The sequence below is a fragment of the Lissotriton helveticus genome, chromosome 4_1 (assembly GCF_964261635.1).
Source record: "Lissotriton helveticus chromosome 4_1, aLisHel1.1, whole genome shotgun sequence".
Classification (NCBI taxonomy): Eukaryota; Metazoa; Chordata; class Amphibia; order Caudata; family Salamandridae; genus Lissotriton; species Lissotriton helveticus.
In genome coordinates, this window is record NC_136063.1 from 834,653,049 (window position 1) to 834,676,677 (window position 23,629).

Consider the following 23,629-nt stretch of genomic DNA (forward strand, 5'->3'; position numbering starts at 1 on the left):
GCAAAATTTTCCGGATCCAGTCTGACGCCTGGGGATATTCTAAGGTAAGGAATCTAATACTAACGTGTCTCTTTCAGATGCTCAATTCAGTAACGCATTCATCAGCCCAAAAACAATCGTCAGCGTTGAGTAGGCTGGGCAGGTGTGCTTCCTTCCCAAATCTACCGTCGGAAATCAGCTGTGATGCTGGATAGAGGCCTTTGCATCCTTGACTTTCACGAGCGCAATCCCTGTGCTGTTCCTGTGACCAGGAGCTTCTTTTTCTTCATCTGCTGCTCTGATCTTTCTCTGACCGTTTATACACACAAGAGGCATGTGAACTCGCATGGAAGCCCCGCCAACACACTAGCGGTGTGCACAGTCTTCCCGCCATTTACCCACTATGATGGACAGCTCACTCAAGTGACCCCTGCGCCCTTGGGCGCGATTGCATAGTAACACACACATAGCCGCTGGAACTAGTTGTAGCTCAATTCAGTGACGCATTCATCAGCCCAATAACAATCGTGAGCGTCGTCGAGGCTGGGCAGGTGTGCCTTCTTCCCAAATCTACCGTCGAAAATCAGCTGTGATGCTGGATAGAGGCCTTTGTATCCTTGACTTTCACGAGCGCAATCCTCGTGCTGTTCCTGTGACCAGGAGCTTCTTTCTCTTCATCTGCTGCTCTAATCGGTCTCTGACCATTTATACACACAAGAGGCACTTGAACTCGCACAGAAACCCCCCCCCCCTCCGAGTGGGGCAGAGTGCAGAAGACCACAAAAACGAGTGGGGCAGCGGGCAGAAACGAGTGGGGCAGCGGGCAGAAGGGCACAAACACGAGTGGGGGAGAGGGCAGAAAGGCACAAAAACGAGTGGTACAGGGGGCAGAAGGGCATAAAAAACGAGAGGGTGGCAGTGATGAACCAGAGGGCGCATCACGGTCTAGCAAAAAAAAAAAACAGCGAACACGCAAAGCGCCCCGCGAACACGCAAAAATATAAAAAATCGCGAATTTGGCGGATCGCGAATTCAAAAATCAGCGAATCGCGAATTCGCAAAATTCGCCCATGCTTAATATGTAGCGATGGGGTCCATGCAGGATACTCTGGGACGATACAACATCAAGTGAGGTAGGCTAGCATCACAATCCATAACATTGGTATGCTTCTACCGACCTAACAGTGATGACCCAGAATGTTTCAACAACCTATGGGGGAAGGTCCTTACTATAGGATCCACACATTATACTGGGAGGAGATCTAAACATTACTATTGACCCGCAGTGAGACAGATCACACCCACAGAACTACCACTACACTAATACTCAGCGGCAGGTCAGGAATAATGTAGAGACACCACCTACAGGATGACTGGCGATCCATACACCTCTCGAGCACCGAAGGAACGTGCCACTCTACGGTTCATTCATAGTGATCGAGACTGGACTATTGGCTGACCTCTAGAGGGCTGGTCCTTGGTTAAGGGAGGCCTCCCACTTGGCATGAACCTATTCAGATCACTCTCTGGTTGTGATGAAACTGATGCCCCGCCTAGCCTGGAGACTCTCTCCCCTCGCTCTTCTGGAAGGTTTGTTTAGGAATGGCATGGGGCAGGAAATACAAGACTTCTTTCAACACTACACTGGGTCTGTACCACTGCATGCATCAGCATGGGTGGCCTTTAAGGTCACCATGCGAGGAATGTGCATAGCAAAGGGAGGATGTATATTAAGAGACATTCGCACTACCCTTCATAAGCTGAAGACAGGCTCCTAGCGGGATACTACGAGTGACACTTAGACACACACTGTCTGAATATCAAGAAACAGCTGATCGTGAATGTTTGGACCGAGGGAAATACTGTCAAGCCCGTAGATACAGTGATGGGGGAGCAATCTGGGAGAGCACTTGCTGAACTACTTCGTAAACCTAGATTCTCTAATACTGTCATCGAGATAACCTACTTGAATGGAACATACAGAGACACACCAGACATACTGCGTGTATATCATAGTTTCTACAAAACATTTTACACTGCGCAGAGGGTGGGACCCCCAGATCTTGAACAATACATGGAGGACATGGCACTGGGGTGGCTTGGAAACTCCCAAAGAGTTCTTATCTGCCGATATCGAGGAAGATGAGATCCGGGCAGCTACTATGCAACTTTGCTGCTCTGGACGAGCCGCTGGTCCAGACGGCCTCCCGGCTGATTCCTTAAAAACGTAAATAGATTACTTGGTCACTGTGTAGGAGAGTAGGGTCTGCTATCCTATGGTCACCCCCAATTTTTGCTTTTTGCTTCACTACTTTTTGACAATGTGGCTGTGGGCCTGCCAATCAGACCCACAGCATGCTGTTCTCTAAATTTATGCCAATGCACTTTAGGTTCATTACCAATTGGAACATGGATCACCTTGTGAGCCCCTGTACAGTGTACCCTAGGTACCCAGGGCATAGGTGCATCCAAGGCCTACCAGGGGCTGCAGCACGTATTGTGCCACCCCTGGCCTGGCCTTATTATTTGACACAACTGGCTGATCACTCAGCTGGGGCAAGGTGGTGTAATCACCCTTTGCTTTAGATATAGTATCTCTATATCTAACACATACAAGGACACACAGTAACCTATACGTCACTCCTATGGCAGGCCTTATCGATCCTGGAGGCAGAGTGCTTGGTTATGTGTGAGATGGTGCTCTAGCACGAGCTAAGCCATGTCTGCAGCTTTCGGAACCATGTCCTTTAGCTGTTTCCGGATAACGTCATACCATATACTCTTAAGTGCATTATGAACCTCGCGGTTAAATGCTAACTCTGGTTTGACATTATCGAAACATGTCGAGTAAGGTGTCATACGAATTGGAATACTACCCCCTCGCCAATTCTGGCGACGGGGGTAGCATTCCACCCTTCTAGAGGGACAAGACATGTACAGAACCTGAACCCCGGTTAAAGTTAAACGGAGCCTCAGCATCACAAAATGGATGCTGCCACCACAGACACAAGTCTGACCTCCTGCTGCTGGGAGTCCTTCCAGCGAGGGAGGCTTGGACAAAGGGTTTCCTGCCTTGGGAGGTGCTAGCACCACCCGAGACAGGATTTTGTGCATCTGGTTAGGTAGGGCTGAAAAGAATCAGACATGCCCGGGGCACACAAGGTGTCCCCGTGTATAGGCCAGTTCAAACCGGTGCTGGGGCACTCCAGCCCCAGCTCTGGCGCGAAACTGGACAAAGGAAAGGGGGTGTAACCGCCCCCCTATCTGGTCCCACCCATAGGAGGGACCTAGTAGGTAGTCCAGACCCTAGAATTGGTTTAAAGGTAGGAGCTGAGTCCCAAGACTTTAGATTACCCTGAAATTTGACTACATAAGAAGAAACTCTGGACCTTCGACGTTCTGCTGCTCAGAAGACTGAAGAATCTCCCTTGTGGCCAAGGAGTGGCCACCCTGTGAACACAGGCACCATCCAGCGATCAACGACTGCTTTGCCGCCGCCTCCCGCCGGAGCCCGAGCCCAGAGACTGACAAGAACCAGACTCCCAGACATCTAACAGCCCTATCCACAGTCCCTGCAAAGCTGAGACGAGTGGAGGCGACCTGAGACGTGGGACCGGACCTCTTGAAACGTCCACGAGAAGCTGACTGCGCAGCACCTGAGGCACCCTCAACGCTGTGCTTGGGGTCTTGAGAAGCTCCACCACCGAGCTACATTTGCACCAAAGACCAGCCCTCCAGCTCTCACGAGATCTGCGTGGGGCCCTTCTGCTTTGTTCCACTCGACGCGCCTATCCGGTTGCTAGTCCGTTGGCTAGTGGCCATCTTGGCGACCAAACGACAACTTTGCACTGCTGGTCTGGTTGCTCCACACTGGCCCTTACTGCTACCAAAAGCAGTAGCCCCTCTGACCTTAGAGTGAGAAGCCTTATTTGTTTCCTGTGTGGCTTGCTTTAGCCAAGGCCTGTTTGCTCCGATCAAGAAGCCGACACCGCCATCAACTAGAGCCTACGTGGGTGACTCCTGGTCGTCGTCCTCGTCGCCCAGTCCACGCTGCTGAAGAGACAAGCTTCACGACTTCACCTGTTGGCACCCGACAACGCCTGGTTCCTTCCTGGTTCCACGCCGGTCACTGGCTAGTGACTTTGAACATTGTCCCCTCTGCTTTCAGGTCTTGATCACTTCAGATCCACCCTTTGATCCACCGGAACTCTTCACATCAGGTCGCCTGCAGCATCAACACTCCATCTGAACTCCTGCAGAATCCCGACGCACTTTGGCACCACTGCACCCGCTTCCTGTGGGTGAGGTAACGCTGGCACTCCGGTGCCCCCGAGTAGTTTAACACTCCTAGTGTCCAGATTCCAAAAGGGCTAAGTTCTAGACTGACCGGAAGACTTCCTACCTTTACCTTTTTAACTTTTACGCATCCATTGACTTCAATGTAACTTGCTCCTAACTTCGCGTACTGCAAATGTGATCCCGTGGGCCTCCTAGTTCCTAACTTGCGTTAGTACAGCATAGCCCCAGCGATTCCCAAGGCCCTAGGCCTTACTTCCTTTCGACTCGTGGTACTTATACCACTTCTTTAGTATATGGTTTTAGAGGCCACCCGGGCCTATCATATTTGTGCAACTTTTGTGTGCTTATCAATTGAATTGTTTTAACATGTTTGCGCTTGTGCTCATAAAGAGTTCAGGGGACTATTTGTAGTAATAAATACATATATATTTTGAATATATATCCTGTGTGGTGTCCTTTCATTTGGTGTTCAAGGGGTTACATATGGTAATACAGCTGGCTTCACATGCCAAAAGAGTTTAGCCTAAGACTGCTTTGTCCATGCTACCAATAGGATAGCTGGTCTATAACGCTGACTTACAACCAATCACCATAAGGGTTGCTTGGACTGATACAAGGTGATCACTAGAACTAGTTAACATCATATATCAGGCCAACTTCTCACAGTCACTATTTTGAAAGGTTTATACAAAGAGGCCTGAGAATCTGGCACTCTTCTGCAAGCTATGAGGGAAGCCGTACTCATCTATATACTAAGACTGGGGAAATCGGGAGATAGATGCAAGTTCTATAGGCTCCTGTCCATGATAAATTGCAATGTTTAACTAGTAGCTAAGGTACGCGCTAATCAGTTGAGTTTACCAATGGACAACTTGGTTCTAACCGACCAGTTGGGATTCATCCCCGGGCGTGCCGCATCGCACAACCTTCGAATCCTTTTTCCAATAATACAAGATAACGACCCTGACCTCTCCGGGGTGGCGATTTTTCTCGACACCACTAAGGCGTTTGATTCCCTTGAACGGGGATATCTTCTGGGTGTATTGCGTCAAATGGGGTTCCCACCCGCCTTCCTAGCCTGGACTGAGTTATTATACAGCCAGGCGCAGGCAAGCGTATCAGTTAACAGGGCACTTTCTTCTCCCCTTAATATCATGCTTGGTACAAGACAGGGATGCCCACTGTCCCCTCCCGTTTGCGCTAGCTGTGGAGCCGTTAGCAGCCAAACTCCAGAAACACCATTGGGAATATGGGCTCAGATATCCCACACAGCATTTATTAATCTCCTTTTAAGCAAACGATATCACACTATTCCTTCGAGACCCTGAATCTAGTCTAAACCGATCCTGAGAGAATTCATTACGTTTTGTGCGTGCTCTGTGAATACAGATTTACTGGGAGAAATCCCAGATCTTCCCTCTTACCGCTACGACTTGGTAATTTGTCACATACTACCCACTGACCTTGTGCGACTAAGATTAAATACCTGGGGATAGTAGTCACAAGCGAGAGAGCAGAACTGATACGCGAGGAAGAGCGTTCGGTGAACTGCAAGACTCCATAACGAGATGGATCTCCATGCTGATCTCTTTGGCAGGACACATATCATTAATTCCAATGGTAGTGCTGCCAAAGTTACTTTATCTATTTATTAACATCCCTTATAACCCGGGCAGCAATTTTTTCATAACTCTAAAAACTCAGCTAATTCACTTGACCTGGGGTGGAAAGCAACTTTGGTTGCATTGGTAAGTGATGAACCAACACTTCTCTAAAGGCGGAATCGAGGGTCCAGATAAGTAACTCTACTTTTATGCGCGCCGGCGCACTTCGCAACGTACTGGTTCAGACCTTTACCATTTACGCCCCACCTGGCTTTCAAACAGGGCTACACGGACCTGGTTCTGATGTTGGTATTCTTTGGAGAGTCTACTCGCCCCAGAGATGCAGACGCCTCAACAGATGCTTGTACCTTGGCGGAGTATAGCTCAACAATTACAAGCGCCCATTTTGTATTCCCCATTGCTAGGCATCTCTTGGCATCCAGACCTTGCGCTGATGCGCAAGGCTGGGTGCCATCGGATGCTTCAGAAAATCAGGATGTGTATATAGGGAGATCTGTATGAGGAGGGCCTGTTCCGAGATGAGGGGGTGTTCCTTTGGGAGGCTTGGCCTACCCCGATGGAGCGGTTTCTATAGGTTAGGCTAAGATAAGATGTTAGGTAGGCCATCCAAGACAACTCCAGTGATCCTTCAGGGCTCCACCCCTGCATAAGTTGCTCCAAGGCTATAGCCCTGCACATGTGGTCTCACTACTTTATCATAATATTCAGGATGAGAGCAGCGAACTCAGCCGATGCTCGCGTCTGAATTGGGATAAGGAGTTGGGCACATCGCTCGAAGATGGACAGTGGCGATACGGCTGTCAGCAAACAGAAACAATATCGGCAAGTAGTAGGCTGTGAATCATTCACTTTAAATACTTGCATAGGTTGTATTGCACCCCTACACGTCTCCATCGCTTACACCTGCGAGATAATGACAAATTAAACAGAAGTGGGGGGGGATTGGGTAGACATCCTACACTTAGTGTGGGAACGCGCACCCGCTAAAGCATACTGGGTGCAGGCTTTCAAAGCACTGGAGCAGATGACAGGATCTGTAATTCCTGCAACCGCACTTGAAAACTGTTGGGATACACAGAATAGATAATATTATCAACCCATAGATATGTCTCCCTAGAGCTCTTATTGGCTAAACGAAGGGTGGCCTGCAGATGGGGGAGGGGGCAAGTTTAAGGAATGGCTACAAGATTTAATATACTGTCAAGAGCAATCACTCATCTATGCAGAGTTCCTACCATCCCCCTACCAACCCCGGGATATATGGTGCCCTTTAAGGGGGTATTTACTAGAATCACATGGAAATGAGGGAGCAACTGGTACTCCGCTTAGACCCACTGAACCAATTAGGACAGAAAGTGACCTGGGAAGTAGTACAGCCATTGAGTCATAATTCTAGCTTGGGTACGATGATATGCCATAGATAATATTGTTGATTTCACCAGACAATTAATACGATTTTATGTACAAATGTTCTTAATGTGGCTTCTCACCAATAAGCCTGCAACCAATACCTGCACTCCCACGTGGGAGGCAAATATACAACCGCACCTTTGAATAATACACTTTTTTTTTTATAAATCTTTTTATTGTTATAAAAAACGAAAAAACAATAAGAGCGTATCAAGTGCAATGCAGTCCAACACATACAGGGAATCAAACAATTGAAAGATCGCAATAGCGGCAGTCGTTAAAGCAGGACATTGAGATTCTAACACACGTTTGACGAATCAGGATTATAAAACTAGCGAAGTTAGCCTATATCAATGCGCGCAACCCACAGGCCCTCCCACCCACAAAATCAGGATATCAAAGATCATTGCGCCCCTCGATACTAAGATCATAAACAGGATAAGGTACAGACATTTGTATGCAAAACCGAACTAATCAAAATAATAGAGCTCGCATCGGCACCTTAATACTAAGAACAGAGTCAGGATATACAAGAAATAAATAAAGAAAAGAAAAGAAAAAACGCAACGTGCGCAACACCCCACCCTACACCCCTGCATTTAGCTTACGCCAATCCCCAACTAGCAGTGTGCCTGTAGCCCCATCTAATCTACGAATACTAAAAGAAGTATGTGGAGGAGGGCCTTCGTACAGGCTCCCGGCCTCTGCCCACCCCGCCAGTTCTAAGCCTCCCCCTATTACGGATACATTATCATTTCACTATCAAGCGAAAATCGGGGGATACATTACTCGCCTACACTGCCTCCCGGTATCAACATTAGAAAGTGAATCCCGCACTACCACCATTTAAATAAAAGTCTTGAAACAATAGGCCGTTCTCAGCCTTGACCCGTTCGATCAGTTACACAAATGTTATTAAACCGGACAGCCGCCATCTTGAAAAGTTCGAAAGAACAGTAGCGAGCCGGTAACAGCTGGGCTTTCTCAGTCACATTGTCACTGGGTCCCATCAGTGTCGATAAGAACCACGGATGTTGTTTAAAGTCCAGGTGCACTGAGTTCGGAAAGGGAGAAAGGGCCACCTTGTCGAGCCACTCCTGAGTCGTCGCATGAGTCATCCGATACATTGCCTGGTGCGATTTGCCCTCGGTCGATAACAATAGTGTGAGCACTGACATAACTGGAACCTCCAATACCCGGGCCTTAGCTACTGTGCAATCCAGGGTCTCCCGCATCGCTCGTTTTATGGAAATGTTGGCCGCCATTAGTCCGGGTAGTGTGGATGTCGTTACTTTCGCAGTGGCATTAAATTGAACGAAAGCTATGTCAGTATGTCCCAGTCCAAAAGCCACGGCATCCAATTTGTGCTCCAAGTCTTGGGCTTTCCAGTTCAGAGCGAGATGAAGATCCTCGATCGCCGTCATTATAGCCCCAAGCGTAGGTTCAACCCTGGTCAGCACTAGTTGGTCCCCCTTGATAGGGAAATTCTGGTCCGGTCTCGGAGATCCCTTAGAGAGGATATGTCGTCCCAGGTCCTCCGTTTGAATTTTCCCAGACCTCTCGGAGGATCGGGTCCGATTCGCATGAAGGTCGATATTGAGCGCCATTTCGCGCGTTTCGTTCACGACCACCCCTAGGCCCTCGGGATAGACCAGAGGAATTAGAAGCAAAGACACACGTTCCAACCCCTCTACATGCAAGGATATTGCGGAGCTGTCTTCAGGATATGCCTGGAACCATCGGGTCGCAGTTTAGACGGCACCAAGCCGAATATATTCCGGGCTTCAACAACCAATTATTCAGCTTGCATCCGCAGTGTCATTGAGTTGCCCCATTTCGGCGCTAATCCATACGGATCTTTGATGTTACGATCGTACAAAATATTCTTCCATTCCGGTGGACCGGCTCCTCTCGAACTCTTATGGCCGATGTTGTTCAACTAGAAACCGGCTGCACTCCCACTCGAGGCCCCGGCTTCAATGCTGGTGCAGGCCGCAAACTTCAAGGCAACGTTTCTCCATTATCGAAGCAGGTGGAACTTTCGGGGTCACTCGGTGTAGCGTTATTTCGTTTCATCTATCCGGGAGAGTTGCATAGGCACAGGATAACCGGCAGGATCTTGTAGCAGGATGAGGAGGTCTGCGGAGCCGGGAGCCTAAGTGGCCATCTTGGTCGCCAGCTTGGCTCCTCCCGCGAATAATAGACACTTTTGAGCATGTCTTACCACCCCTGGCAGAGCAAGACTTCAACACAAAACAAACTGCACTTTTTGAAAAGGGGTTTTATTTAATAAAATGCAAAGACTATCACTTTTAGAATAAGACTTGGGGTTTATTACATAATACTCTCTAAACAAAGGCTATCTCAGATACCAAATACATAAGATTTAAACATATGTAGCAAAGTTATAATCTAAAGGCATGATTCAATAACTGAGCAAACTATTATACGGATTAATAAACAAGCAATAACTGATATAGGATAAGATACACTGGATGTCCTGCAAGAGATCAGAAAGATATATATACACAGTAGAGGATCACTCTGGATGTGCACCTCCCACACCACAAAGAAAACACCTCAAATGATCACAGCCACTGGCTCACATCACAATGGCAATAACCACAAAACTCAATACATCACCTGATGCATACACTACCCACTTCTGGCCAGGGGGAAGTCTTCACTCCCTCCCTCTCCCCGACTCCCTCCCACTGTCTACCTCTGCCTCCCTCTGTCTCCCTCCCTCCCTCTCTCTCTCCCTCTGTCTCCCTCCCTCTCCCTCCCTCTCCATCTCTCTCCCTTTGTCTTCCTCCGTCTCCCGCTCCCTCTCCGGGGATCAGAGCTCAGCAATCTAGGTTCAATCGAGCTAGACACGTCTGCCCTCGCTCGAGATCCAAACTCCCGCCAGACCAGTGGAAGCTCCCCTTTTTAATACAAATCTGAACATAACGAAGCTTCTAGCAAGCCGAGCCCCCTCGTTCTCATGAGAGCCCGTACCAGTCTGCTCCAAGGCCAGGGCATCGGTTGGTCAGGCCTTTGCTATGGCTTTGAGACAGACCATGTTTCTCTGATAAGAACTGGTTTTCTCTATTCAGTAAAGTGTGAAAAATAGGAGGAAGAGCAAAACATGCCCTCCCCACTTTGCAGCTACGTGCAAGCACAGAAAATAGCTTCAGTCATGAAAATGGAGTTAGTTAGACCATGCACACAGAAAGGCCCAAAGCAAGATGGAATTGAAAAGCAAGATGACATGCAAGCATGTCAAAGCTAATAAATAGTAAGCACTGCCATAAAGCAAGGTAAAGTCAGAAAACAGAATGACATTAAACCATGTCAAAGCCAACAGTAAGAACTCATAATTCTCATCAATGCACAATACAATACACATTCCTGCACAACAGCACGCCTTCAAATGCATATCCCACATGCTCTGCCCTTGGCAAGACTGTTCCACTCCATAACAGCTCCCATTGAAAGGCAGCAAGATTATAGCACAGAAGAGAAGCAGGCATATGCAGGACCATCCTACATTAAGGCTAGGGTAAAATAACACACTAAAATCAATTAAAATGGTGGTAGTTGGAGGTCATCATAGGGTGCCAGACTACAAAAGTGGCTCTTTCACTATAACAAATAACTGAAGATGCACATGAATATAACATCTGGTTATTCTGATGTATGATGTTATCACAATGCAAAAACGTAATAGAACTAGTTTAAATTAAAAAATTACAGCCCAAATCAATCTTGATGTCCAGGGTACCGGTCTGTAAGAATATCTTGGGTCAGGGAAAATAGAGTAATAGGCTCAGTTAAGCTAGGTGAAATTTCGAGTGTTTGATGAAGCCTTGATCCAGCACATGGGGGAATGGAAGAATATTCTAGTAGCTAAACAGGTGCTCCTATGAGTGATGAAGTGCTTCCACTGAAATTACATTAGTCATTTTTGGCATTCTGTTAATTATTTAGTCTGCCAAGGCCTTCGTCTAAAAGCCTAGTGTGATCTGTCCGCAATCATTCATGTACTCACTCGTCCATCCAAACATTAACAATCAGCCACTCATCCATGCACATGGCCTACAGCCATCCACTCAGATGTGTAAATCTATTCGGTGACTCATTCACTCATCCATGAACTTGCTAGTTGATCCAGGCATTTACTACTCCTCACATACACAACACAACCTTGCCAATCAAAGAAGAATCCCTTTCACATGGAAAATAACCAGACCTATTAATTTAGGTATTGCTTTGATATTTGCTAGTAGCAAGGGGACAATATATATCTCAGTCTGCTGCTCTCACTCTGGGCTTGTAAATTGAAAGCTTCCTATTTCATTTAGTTGCTACATTAATCTTACACATGTGATGGCTTTAGGATTGTTGGAGAGCCTCAAGGAATGCACAAGTCCATACAGTGTCACTATTTCAGTACAGCATGTCAATATAAAGCATTCAAGGGTCTGGCCTCTAAACATTGTTCACTTTTTCAAACCCGTTACCACCAGAACTGGCTATGGCATCAACTCTACATCCATGCAATTCACCTCCACTGATCAAAGTTTACATTTGTGTCTGCAACATCAGACTGGCTTGGCGGATAAACATAGCCCAGTATTTGTAAACAGGCTGCATGTTATCAGGGACATAATAAACACTTGTACTCAAACTATATTAGTGGGTCGGTTCAAGCAAAAAGGGTACAATAGCAGTTTTTTTCAAATTCGCTTCCCCAAAATAGTACTTTTCAGTATAACACTGGGGCATTTGAATTAACAAAGCCATAAAAATACTTTGCCATGCAGAGTGCTTTGCTACATATTCAATCAACATTGTTTATAAACAGGACTCAAACATGTTAAGGACAAGCTTACCTGAAGTGATTTTTTGATCTGCAAATTCCGGCTTTGGTGGCGGGGCACGAAAAATAACCCACACTACTACAATTTCTGAATCCTAAAAACAAGTGTTATGCATTTTAAATATAAGCATGTTTTTAAACAGCAGGCAATCAATTCAAAACTTTGACAATTGATAGGATCATACAAGCAGTATAAGAATAAACAAGATTAAAGTAACAACATAAATCCCTACAAAGTTAATTAACTTAGAAAACAAATTGAACTATCCTAAAAGGGCACCAAAACAAAAGCAGACCCATGTTAGTAATCCTAAACTGTATGTACTAATCATATAAAGAAACATCTCTACTGACTGAACCTACTCATTACTTGAAAATCCTTTCCAAAGTTATAGCATTTTCTCTCCAATCTTCATTGCAGTGAAAAAAAAGGAACTTACACAGAAGATATCTCCATGAACAGCAATAATTATTAAGTATTGACAATTCAGACATTCAAGGGTTTCTGGAGAGGCTTCTTGCCTGAGCACTTATGAGTTGAAAACTATCTGGGAAAATGCCATTTTTTCATTAATTAAAATGGGAATGATGTGAGTTGATGGTCTGTTTAATAGTCTACCCGAAATCCAGTGGAGAATGCGCCACACAGTAATCTTAATTCAGATCAAAACCACCATGTTCAAATTGAAATACATTTAATACACCGACAAGAACAAGGTCAGTGCCATTTGTGGAGTGCACACTTGGGAGCAGATGAGACCTGCTGTTTTGCCTCCTTCCAGACAACCACTTTGCAGACACTTCTGGATTTGTATTGCAAGAACTGAAAATTTCATGGCAGCACGTTTCTACACCTGATCAAAACCAGGCCCTACAATCAGCACACCGATGGAACGTCAATACCAAAGCGTCCTCCTAAATCAAGAAGGAGATATGACCCAGTACAAAGGGTCAGAGATGTGGATGACTACTAAGGAGCAACAAAAACCACAGGTCAGTCTCAACGGTCCAGCAGTGTGCTGGGACCACCATAAGCTCTGAAGGCAAACTTCAAGAAACCCTGTAAAGGCAACAGGGGGCTGGGGTAACCATTAGAACAGCGACATAAAGAAAGTGCCCCTTGGGCAAATAATCAAATATATATACCTTAAAATATTGATAGAAACAATATCAAAGTATCACAACAACAAATGAATGGAAAATATCAGGGATATAAAAAAAGAAAAACGGGGAGAGCAAAATACCAAATCTGAAAAGTGTATTTGGTATACACAAATAAATACACAAATCATACTTTGATAGGAAAAGCCTATCCGAGCCTCACCTCAATATCATTCCTTATACACAAGGAACAAAGGAGGTTTTCACGGCAGAACACAGGAAATGTTCCTCAAGATCCTTACACAAGGACGCCAAAAGGAGGTAGTCACCCATGGAGAGGGGACATCGAAAGGGATTTGACAGATAGGGAATGGGCATATGTTCTTGAACATCACAAAAAAACCTCTAGAAATGCGAAGTTTAAATTTATTCAGACTATGGTGCTGCCTAGGGCTTACCTCACTCCACACAAATTGGATAGAATGTTCCCAGAGTCACAGCATTCCTGCCCAAGCGGTCTGTTAGACGGGGTAGACCTGCTTCATATGTTATGGATGTGTCCGAAAGTGCAGGGATACTGGGAAAATGTTAGGCACATAACTGGAGGAGCTGTACACCATGAAATACTGAACACGGTAGACGCATGCATATTAGGCCTGCGTACACGAGTGTCTAAATAAAGCACAATATCGCTTTGTAGACCTGCTGCTTATTCTAGCTATACGGGCCTTCACTATGCGATGGAAATCGCGGAAGCCCCCCGCCATATTCACCTGGCACAGTGAGCTGTTGCGCTGGGGCAGCGCTGAGTGCGCAGCTTTGCGCAGAGAGGAACTTAGAGGCTTACGCAAGACTCCAATAGCGTTGGAATGGGATACTATGCTTGAGGCTATGAAATCGGTTGACATTACTCAAGAACCTCTGGATTCCCGCAGCTGAATGCTCATGGAGATACCCATACCTTGAATACTATGGCATATACAGCGGGTTGTTTATATCTACTAATGTATAATTTTGTTATGAGCCTATAACATTTAGTTTGAGATATCTATGATTTTATGAATGCGCATGAGACCGAGGGGTTTGGGGAGGGGGGAGTTGGGGACATGTTTATTGGATTATTATTCATGAGCATAGCTAGAGAACTGGGATTTGATACTGTACCGAAAGGACAATGAACATATGTGTTCTTGCAAGAATATTGGATTGTACCACTTTCCTGGAATGTACAAGATGACCCTATGCACTTAGTCACTGTATAAAGAACTGATCCTGGCGGTACGACGTAATAATAACATAACGAATGTCGCCTCATACCCTACAAAGAGTATGGCTATATACGATGTAAGATTCGGAAATGTGACGTATATATATGGTACAAAATCAATAAAATTGTGTTTAAAAAAAAAAAAAAAGGAAGTATTCACGCCACTAGATCAACCCCTTCAATCTACTCAGTCGTCGTCTCGATCATGTTGGGGGTAGTATCTAAGGACCATCATCAGGACTGGCTGAAGCTTACAATCTATTTAAATGAAGGGTGCTCTTAAAAACAGTTTTGGGGTGATCCGGCAAGTGGGGAGTCAAAAAAAGTGGGGAGAGAGGTACCAAAATGTGCTTTCCCCATTCATTTTTCCATAGACAAATTATACACAGCTACAGCCAAAATGGCAGGAGTTACACCTCATTCGTCATAAAGTTGGCTCTTGGTCCAGAAACTGTGATTTTTGTGATTTGGTGTAAATCTGTTCTAAAGGTTTTTAAGAAATTAAGGCTCAAAAGCTTTTTATACTTCATGCAGCAGAGGGTCTGTGGAGCAGACCCATCTCTAAATAACATTATTCGCTGCTTCCACAGCAACAAAGCTATGACGGCTGCCATTTTAGGATTTGGGGACTGTAGGAGACTAGCTTAGTATATGGCGCTCACTTATGTAAGTGTAGCTCCCTGCACTAATCCAGACAACCCTCATGGTGATTTTAGTTGTCTTAGACAACCTTAGAGCGCTCCCTAAGTGGTAGCTGTGGAGAGCAGCTTTCAGGCTTAGTTCAGAAGGAGTGCGAAGCAGCTTGTTTTACCTGAACCTAATCTTATTGGTATAAGTTAAGTGAAAAAGAACCACACAGTGTATTTTATAAAAATAGGTGTTTCATTTATGGCACTCACTAACACACCGCAATATCTCATATACAATGCACACAATGCTTTACAATAAAAAAAACAGATAAGTAGCACCCAATACAGAGTGGTCACCCAGGGGAGACCAAACCATATACTAAAGTAGAGGGATGCGAACCCCTACTCAAGTCATGACTGGACCCAGAAGATGTAGTAGTGCTGGGACCCAAGGAATGACCTGAGGTAATTACCCAGAAACCCTACGGAGGTCGTGTGCGGTATGGAAACACGACAGTGTGCTCAATTAAAGTCAATGGGTAAGTCGCGGTTGCGGTTGTAAAGAAGGAGATTTCCCAGTAGACCCTGAAGAAACTCAGAGAAAGACATGAGGTTACGGAGCCACCCATCCGTAGATAACCAAGAAACCAGGATGCTTACAATAGGGAAGCCAGGTGCAAAGTGGCATCGGAGACTAATGTCCAAAACATTGGAGGATTTCAGGAAGATGCTGCTGGCGAAGGTGAAAAGTGTACTGTGGAACCCAAAGGAGGGGTCAAGTCAAGATGCATCTACAAGTAGAGAGGACAGAGTGTATGACACTCAGGAGTGACCAGGAGGTACGTAAGACTAGGTCTGCCATGGAGAGATGCAGGAAATTCTTTGCAGGAACTATTCAAGACACAGTTTTCCAAATCGGTAGCTCCGTCTGGGGCTACCACGATACTGCAGACAACAGAGGCTTGCAATTCCAACCGACCACGTCTGTGCAGGTCAGTTTAAAGTGTCAACGGACTAGTAGTCAGTACCTTTTTGATGCATCTAATCCTGTTGGTACGAGTCGGTCAGGGCAACTGTTGCAGTTGCGTCATGAAATTAAGCGATGCAGCTACATGGTGCACAGGAGTTCTGTTGAAGCGGCTCCGATGAGGGATACTAGCCTCAAACTCAGTGAGAAGACAGTTCAGGCTTCGAGAGAGTTGCAGAACCACCACCTGTGTTGCTGAGCCTTTGGAGGTCCAGGGGAGCCCAGGATCAGCAGAACGGTCAGCTGCATTGTGGTGTCTGCAGATGTAGGGGAGTGACTCCTTCACTCCATGGGTAATTCCTTCAGGTGTCTGATGTCCACAGGCCTTGTGAGGATCCTGTATTGAGCAGGGGCACAGATGTTGCAGTAGACTAACTGGACGGTGAGAACAGGAGCAGCAGGAGTCTTTCCAGTTGCAGTCTCGGGCCAAGAGCGAAGTCCAGAGAACCCAAGAGGTCGAAGTTGAAGTGGTGTCTGATCTGAAGCTCATTCCACAACGAATTTGGTGACTCACCCACAGTTAAGCCCTCAAGTATCCTAAGGAAAGAGTTGAAACGATTCAGGGGGTCTTATCAGAAGGTCGTCAGGTTGTACCTTGATTGTTCCAGTCGGCTGTTCGAATGGGACACGGTGGGATCACAGCGGGCTCTCTACCTTGATGAACTAAGTAAAGAAATTTGATACCACAGAGGATGGTCAAAATATCCAATGGTGACAATGGTCTCCAGGTCTCCCTTTTTGCCAGATTACTTCTAGCAATGGCATTTTACTGGGAGGTGCCGCTCGCAGTCGCTTGTGTGCAGGACTTCGTGGGATCATTGTGGACACTGCCTAACGCTGTGAGGAACTCGTGTGCAGGACTCTGTGGTTGCGTTGTGGAGCCTGCCTTGGGGAATACTTGGGGAATATTGCGAGGAACTCCAGCCCGTGTGCTCCATCACTGGTTTTCACGCTCTGCTGAGGGAGAGAGACGCTTAATCACCCAGCGGGACTGCGAGGCCCAGAGGTGCTAGCGCCTGTTCATTGCACGCACCTGGTGCCTCTTCCCGCCCCCTCCCCCCTGAAGGCATTCTTAATGACTCGCGGCCCCCGCTTCGCGGGAGCCGCTCGCAGTCGCTTGTGTGCAGGACTTCTTGGGATCATTGTGGACACTGCCTAACGCTGTGAGGAACTCGTGTGCAGGACTCTGTGGTTGTGTTGTGGAGCCTGCCTTGGGGAATACTTGGGGAATATTGCGAGGAACTCCGAGCCCGTGTGCTCCATCACTGGTTTTCACGCTCTGCTGAGGGAGAGAGACGCCTAATCACCCAGCGGGACTGCGAGGCCCAGAGGTGCTAGCGCCTGTTCATCGCGCGCACCTGGTGCCTCTTCCCGCCCTCCTCCTCCTATATAGCCCCGCCTCCTGACGCAAACGCGGGACGCGCGCGGACGGTAGCGCGGGCTAAGCCCGGTCAAAGGGCGGGCCCTCAGAGGCCTGAGGAGACTGGGCTGGGCCACCAACCCTGCCCGATTCGTTACAGCCCATATAACCATTGGACATAGAAACTGTAAGTCTGCAATCTTCACATTACTGGATCCGGGGTTGTCAGTTGCCATTCATTGTTAAGCCACTGGTACTTGGACCTGTTATTACATAGCTAATATTGTAAACAGTCATTTGAGACTTGCATTGGTGCTTATCATGAATTGTCGGGAAACCAGAAGCATGGCCGTTGCCGGAGCAAAAAAACTAACCGGGACTATGGACGACTTTATTGTTCGCACCAACGCACTTATTGATGAGGGGATAGTACTAATGGATAGGAGGGTGTCTCAAGACCTAGCCAAGGCCAAGAGATCTTCCCTTGGCCTCATTGCCCAGGCACGTACGCCCAACATCGAGTCCCGCTCCAACACCCCTGTCATGGTACACAACACTGGGGATACCGGAGACTCAGATGTCTTAAGTTCACAACAGGACTTGGAAGCTACCCCTAATCTTAATATTCTGACAGAGAGTGATGTAGATAGAAATGAGTTAGACAATTCATCCTTGGCAAGCGTCATGAACCAAAGGGGCTTGAAAGAAGGGGCTATCCCCAAACAAAAGGCCAACAATCCACCCACCCTTAAAGGGAAGAAAGCAAAAACTGTCCACATCCAATTGAATACCACCCCAGACCCGGCATTTGTGGATAATAATATGGCAGCTTCTGCAAATGATATAGGGGGGGTGCACTCTATAAAATTTGGCTTGCCTCTAAGCCTTCCAGATGATACTATTATTGATAATAGTTTGGAGGAAATCCTGGAACTTAGTGGCGAAGTCACTAATCTAGCCAATGTTAGCCAAGATGGGACCGGGCCAAGTACAGCCAATAATACCAACATTATGAATATGCTAAAAGCTTTACTTGAACCCATTGAGGTTAGATTACGTTGTCTAGAAACCATCCTGACAAACATTCATAAGGATATAAGTGCCCCAAGCTTTACCTTAAACACTAAGACACCTCATGTCGCGACTACACTGAATAAGTCATCCCTGGCTGGCAAAAATGATATTATTCCTAAAAATAAAGTTCCCATGAACCCCAGAAACAATCCAAACCTGGGGGGTACTAAAGCAAAGACCCCTGATCTAAAACAACTAGAGATCCCAAACCTAAATAAATCTAAGTTAACTCCCCAAGTCAAAAACCACCCACCGCCAACCCCAAATCCGGACACAGCCCCAAGATTTAAGGCTGTGGATCGCAGAAACATCCATCTTCCTCCAGATGCCTGCCCTTATGTAGTGATTCTCACTGGAGTCACTGAAATTTCACCATCTGAAGTAGAATCCTACCAGGCTCTGAAAAATAAAGTGTGTCACTGGCTCTCCAAAAACCATCCCCTACCGCCGAATATCCCAAGTAATATTCTAATGGTGGAAAGAACCCCATGGGTGGGAGGGAATAGAAAAAACCTACAGGGGGATTGCGTGGTGGTCACTTTTGAGAACACACAGGTGGTAGAATATATATGTAGAGGTTCTTCTAAATATCAAGCAAGCAGGGTCACTGCTAGGCCCCTATCTTACTTCTACCTACCTGGGAACTAAGCAGATAATAGATGGAGTTGGTTAAGGTGTCCACAGGACCAAAAAGCCAGACAGAGGTTTAATCCCCCATGGGAGGCGCAACCCCATGGCTGGGATGAGAGAGGAGAGGAGGAATGGAACTTGGTTAGGAGAAGAAGAGGCAGACCGCTTCAAGGTGGGTTCGCTGCAGGGCCCCAAAACAATCATTCACATTATTATCACCAGACTGCAAATGGGTATGATAATTACTACAACTTCACAACTGTTAACCGATATGATTGTCTCCCAACCACGGATTGGGTTGATTGACAAACACAGGGCCCACCAGTTAGTCAGAGACCTCATATCTCCCCAACCCTTATGCAAAAGGAAAATAGTATTTTGGACACGCGGAAGTCAAATCAAATTCTAACCTTTGACAAGTGTCCGGTGGTAGCTGGGGACGGGGAGCTGTATAACTCTCAAAAAACAATGTGTAAAATTCTTACTTGGAATGTGGCGGGAACAACTTCTAAGGCTGTAGATCCTATTTGGCAGGGGTTCGTTAAACAATAGGATATATTGGCCTTCCAAGAAACATGGGATATATCAACCTGTTTCTCACTGGATGGCTTTCACAGTTTTTCCACCCCAGCTGAACCGGGTGTAAGAGGGAGAGCCAAGGGAGGCCTACCTATACTATTTTCTCTTAATTTGGTCGGGGCTTTTAAAAAAATAGAATCTGCTCCTAAGAATACACTAATAATTGAGTGGGCTATTTCGGATCATCAAACCTTTTTATTTATTAACTTTTATAATTCCAGGGAGGGCTCTTTTGTGAATGAGCACCTGATTGCCCTGTCTGATTTTCTGTCAGTCTATAAACATGATTGTACTTCCGCCCCAGAGATGGTTATCCTGGGCGATTTTAATATCCACCCCTGTGAAGGAGACTGCTATAACGATACATATGGAGGATCACCTGTTGAAGGGATTCCCCATTTTGAACATACTAGGGGAGGTGAGGGGCTTGAGAGTCTTCTTGCCAACTTAAATTTATTCGAATGGGGGGGTAGCAATAATGAGACCAGAGCGCCCACATTCATTGGGAGAGACGCAAATACCGTCATTGACTACATCTTTGTTTCATCCGGGGTGCTGGTAAAAGCACGGGATTACAGGGTGGTGACCGCTACTTTTAGCGATCATAATCCTGTCTTACTGACCGTGGACCTGGATTGTTTCCAGATTGGAAGAGACACAGGGGTGGTTGCCCCAAGGGATCTTTCAACTAGGGAGCAGGGTAGGAGGATAAAATGGGAGAAGATAGTCCCCGAAATTTTTTTCAAAACATTAGCACAGGAAACTGAGGCAGAGATGGCAGTCTGCCTTGATTCCACTTCATCAGGGCCAAATGTGGTGGCCGCTTATGTCGAGATATGTTCAAGGATCTCCAAGAACTTGGAGACCAGGAACGGACCACAAGGTATTAAGAAGACTTATAAATGGTTTGACAAGAAATGCTCGCTTTCTCATAGTGCCTTACTGAAAGCACTTAAACACAGACCTAAAGATAAGACACTGGTGGCGAGCCTTCGTAAGAAATATAAACTTGCACTTGCTAACCGCAAGAAACAAATCAAGGAGGAAGCCTGGGACAAACTATTATCCATAGATGTATTGAGAGACAGTAAAGCATTTTGGGCCATTATTAATCAGTCTTTTTTCACTGAAGATGGGAAAACAGACATGGACTGTGTGATCGAAGATGAAAGATGGCTTAACCATTTTAAACAAATCTATGAAACCGAGTTAGGGGCTCCAACTTCCCCAGTCATAGCGCCCCCCCCGCAACATCATGACTATGAAATGTAATATCTCCGAGGTGGAAAGGGCGATCAAAGATACAAGTAAACACAAGGCTCCTGGCCCCGACGGGGTCCCTGCCGATCTTTACATTCAGTATCCACAATTTTGGTCCAAAATATTAACTAACGTCTTTAACGCAATACCTTCAGCGGGCTGCCCATCCTCCTGGTCCTCTTCCATTATTGTCCCGATTTTTAAGAAGGGGAACAGGGGGGACCCTGCCTGCTACAGGCCAATCTCCTTGTTGGACTCTGCTGTTAAAATCCTGGGCAGAGTCATTCTACAAAGACTTGGGAATTGGCTTGAGGGGAGTGGGGTTCTCTCTGACCTCCAATATGGTTTTAGAGCTCACAGGGGGACCATGGACCAATGTTTAAATCTTCACCTTATTATTAGCAAATACACAGTGGTGAAGAAGGGGCTTTTATATTTAGGTTTCATGGATTTATCCTCCGCTTTTGATTTGGTTAACCGTTCTAAATTATGGCTTATTTTGCGGGATATGGGTTTGGACATAACCTTGGTTAATTTTTTACATGATCTTCACCAGAACTTGTTCACTTCCGTAAGGGTAACGAGGGAAGGCAGGTGTACCGAGCAATTCAGATCAGGGAGAGGGGTCAGACAAGGTTGTATTCTGGCCCCACTCCTTTTTACACTTTATATCAACTCCCTGGGCAAATCTCTGAACATAGCCACCCTGGACGTTCCGCGTATGGGAGGGGCATGCATTCCGGTCCTCCTGAATGCGGACGATGCTGTCTTACTCGCACGTACAGGCACGGGCCTACAAAGACTGCTAGACCACTTTGGCTCCTTCATGGAAGCTTTGGATTTAAAAATCAACACATCTAAATCCCACGTGATGGTAACTGGTCTACGCAGGAAAAGTATGAAGATCAAAACTTTTAGATGTAACGATACACCAATCTCTAGGGTACCTTTTTTCTGCTATTTAGGTGTCATCTTTGATGAAAGAGGAACCTGGGGGGCTCAGTTGAAACTTAAGGGCAATGGGGTTGCAAGATCCACCACAGGTCTTATGAATTTTTCTAAAAGACTTGGCTCAAGACCCATGGAGGCTATGATTCGTATGTATAAAGCAAAATGTTTAGCAATCGCTTCGTATGGGGCCGATATCTGGGGCTACGTACCTTCACCAGGCATTCAAATTATAGAAAATAATTTTATACGATCTCTTTTGTCACTCCCAAAGTCATCCCCCACATTCTCTATCCACTGTGAAGTGGGCTTGGGATATATTACTGATCTCCTAAAAATGACCCCTCTGTTACGATGGGTTAAAACTTGGACAAATGAGGAGATTACACTGAACCACCTCATACTCAAAGACTGTATGGCCTTGGATAAAGCGGATAGTATACCCTGGCTTGCGTATGTTAGAGCGGCATGCGTGAGGCTGGGGCGTCCGGACATGTATTTATCACCACAGGGCCTTAGGAAAGAGGATGTAGGGTGGGCAAAGGTGCATTTCCGAAATTTGTTGGAGTTAGAAAGGGAGGAGATTGAACTTAGCAAACCAATGGTGAGATCAATATATCAGTTAACAACCTCCCCAGTCATGGAACCTTATTTAAAATACGTGACTAAACCATACCATCGTTTCCTCTTACTTAGGTTCAGGTTCAATCTCATTCACCTTGTGCTTGGTGTCTATACAAAGTGGGGGACCCCAGCAAACACCCCACCTTGTACCTGTGATAGTTTTTCTACACAGGACACGCTTCATCTAGTGATGTTCTGTGATCATTATTTGGTGGCACGGAAAACATTTTTATACCCAATCCTGAAAGTCCTTAACTTTGCCCAGGTGAGGCCGGCACTTTTACACTTGCAAATGCTTAACTCTGTGCAGGTCACATTCAGTGTAGCCAGTTTTTTGGTAGCGGCAGCTCGTATAAACAAAATAAGACTCACCCAGACAAATAATCAACTAGGTTGACATTTGTCAACTACGCCCTGGGAAAATGTATCAAGCACAGTGGGGAACAGGACTAGGAAACAGGGGTGGCCCTTTTTTTAAATGTATAGTGCTACTTATCTATTCTTTGTATCAAAGATTTTAATTGTTTTAGGAATGAACGTATGAATTACAATCATGTGTATATTCGTATATCTGTAATTTTACTTGTATAATGTATGTATGTTTAAAATGTATGGTGTACTGCTTTTATGGTTTTAATTAACCGAATAAAGACATTTGACTGACTGATTCAGGAGTCCCAGAGTAGGGGCTGGACAGTGGGGACGATACTCCCATGTCCTTTATCCAGTTTGGCACCAGAACGGTAGCCAACAGCTGCCTGAACTGGAGTATGCAAGAAGGGCACCAAGTGTGCCCTTCCATCAGTCTCAGTGGCGCCGGCAAGTGCCCCCACCCTCCTCCAATACACTAAACCCTGTCTGGGAAGTGGTCACACCTCCCTGTGACAGGCTATCTTTTATTCTGCCTTCACCTGCGCAAGCTTGGCTCAGCAGCAGGAGGGCGGAAACAGGTC

The 23,629-nt window shown here is 46.1% G+C and overlaps 1 protein-coding gene across 2 annotated transcripts in view; it reads right to left on the reverse strand.

Moving 5' to 3' along the window:
* CEP192 (centrosomal protein 192) overlaps nt 1–23,629 on the reverse strand; it is a 2,224,848-nt gene that overhangs the window by 1,259,532 nt on the left and 941,687 nt on the right. For both annotated transcript variants that reach the window (XM_078687485.1, XM_078687486.1), the window contains exon 25: nt 12,191–12,272. In XM_078687485.1, coding sequence (XP_078543611.1) covers nt 12,191–12,272 — 82 coding nt within the window. The remainder of the gene's footprint in view (nt 1–12,190; nt 12,273–23,629) is intronic.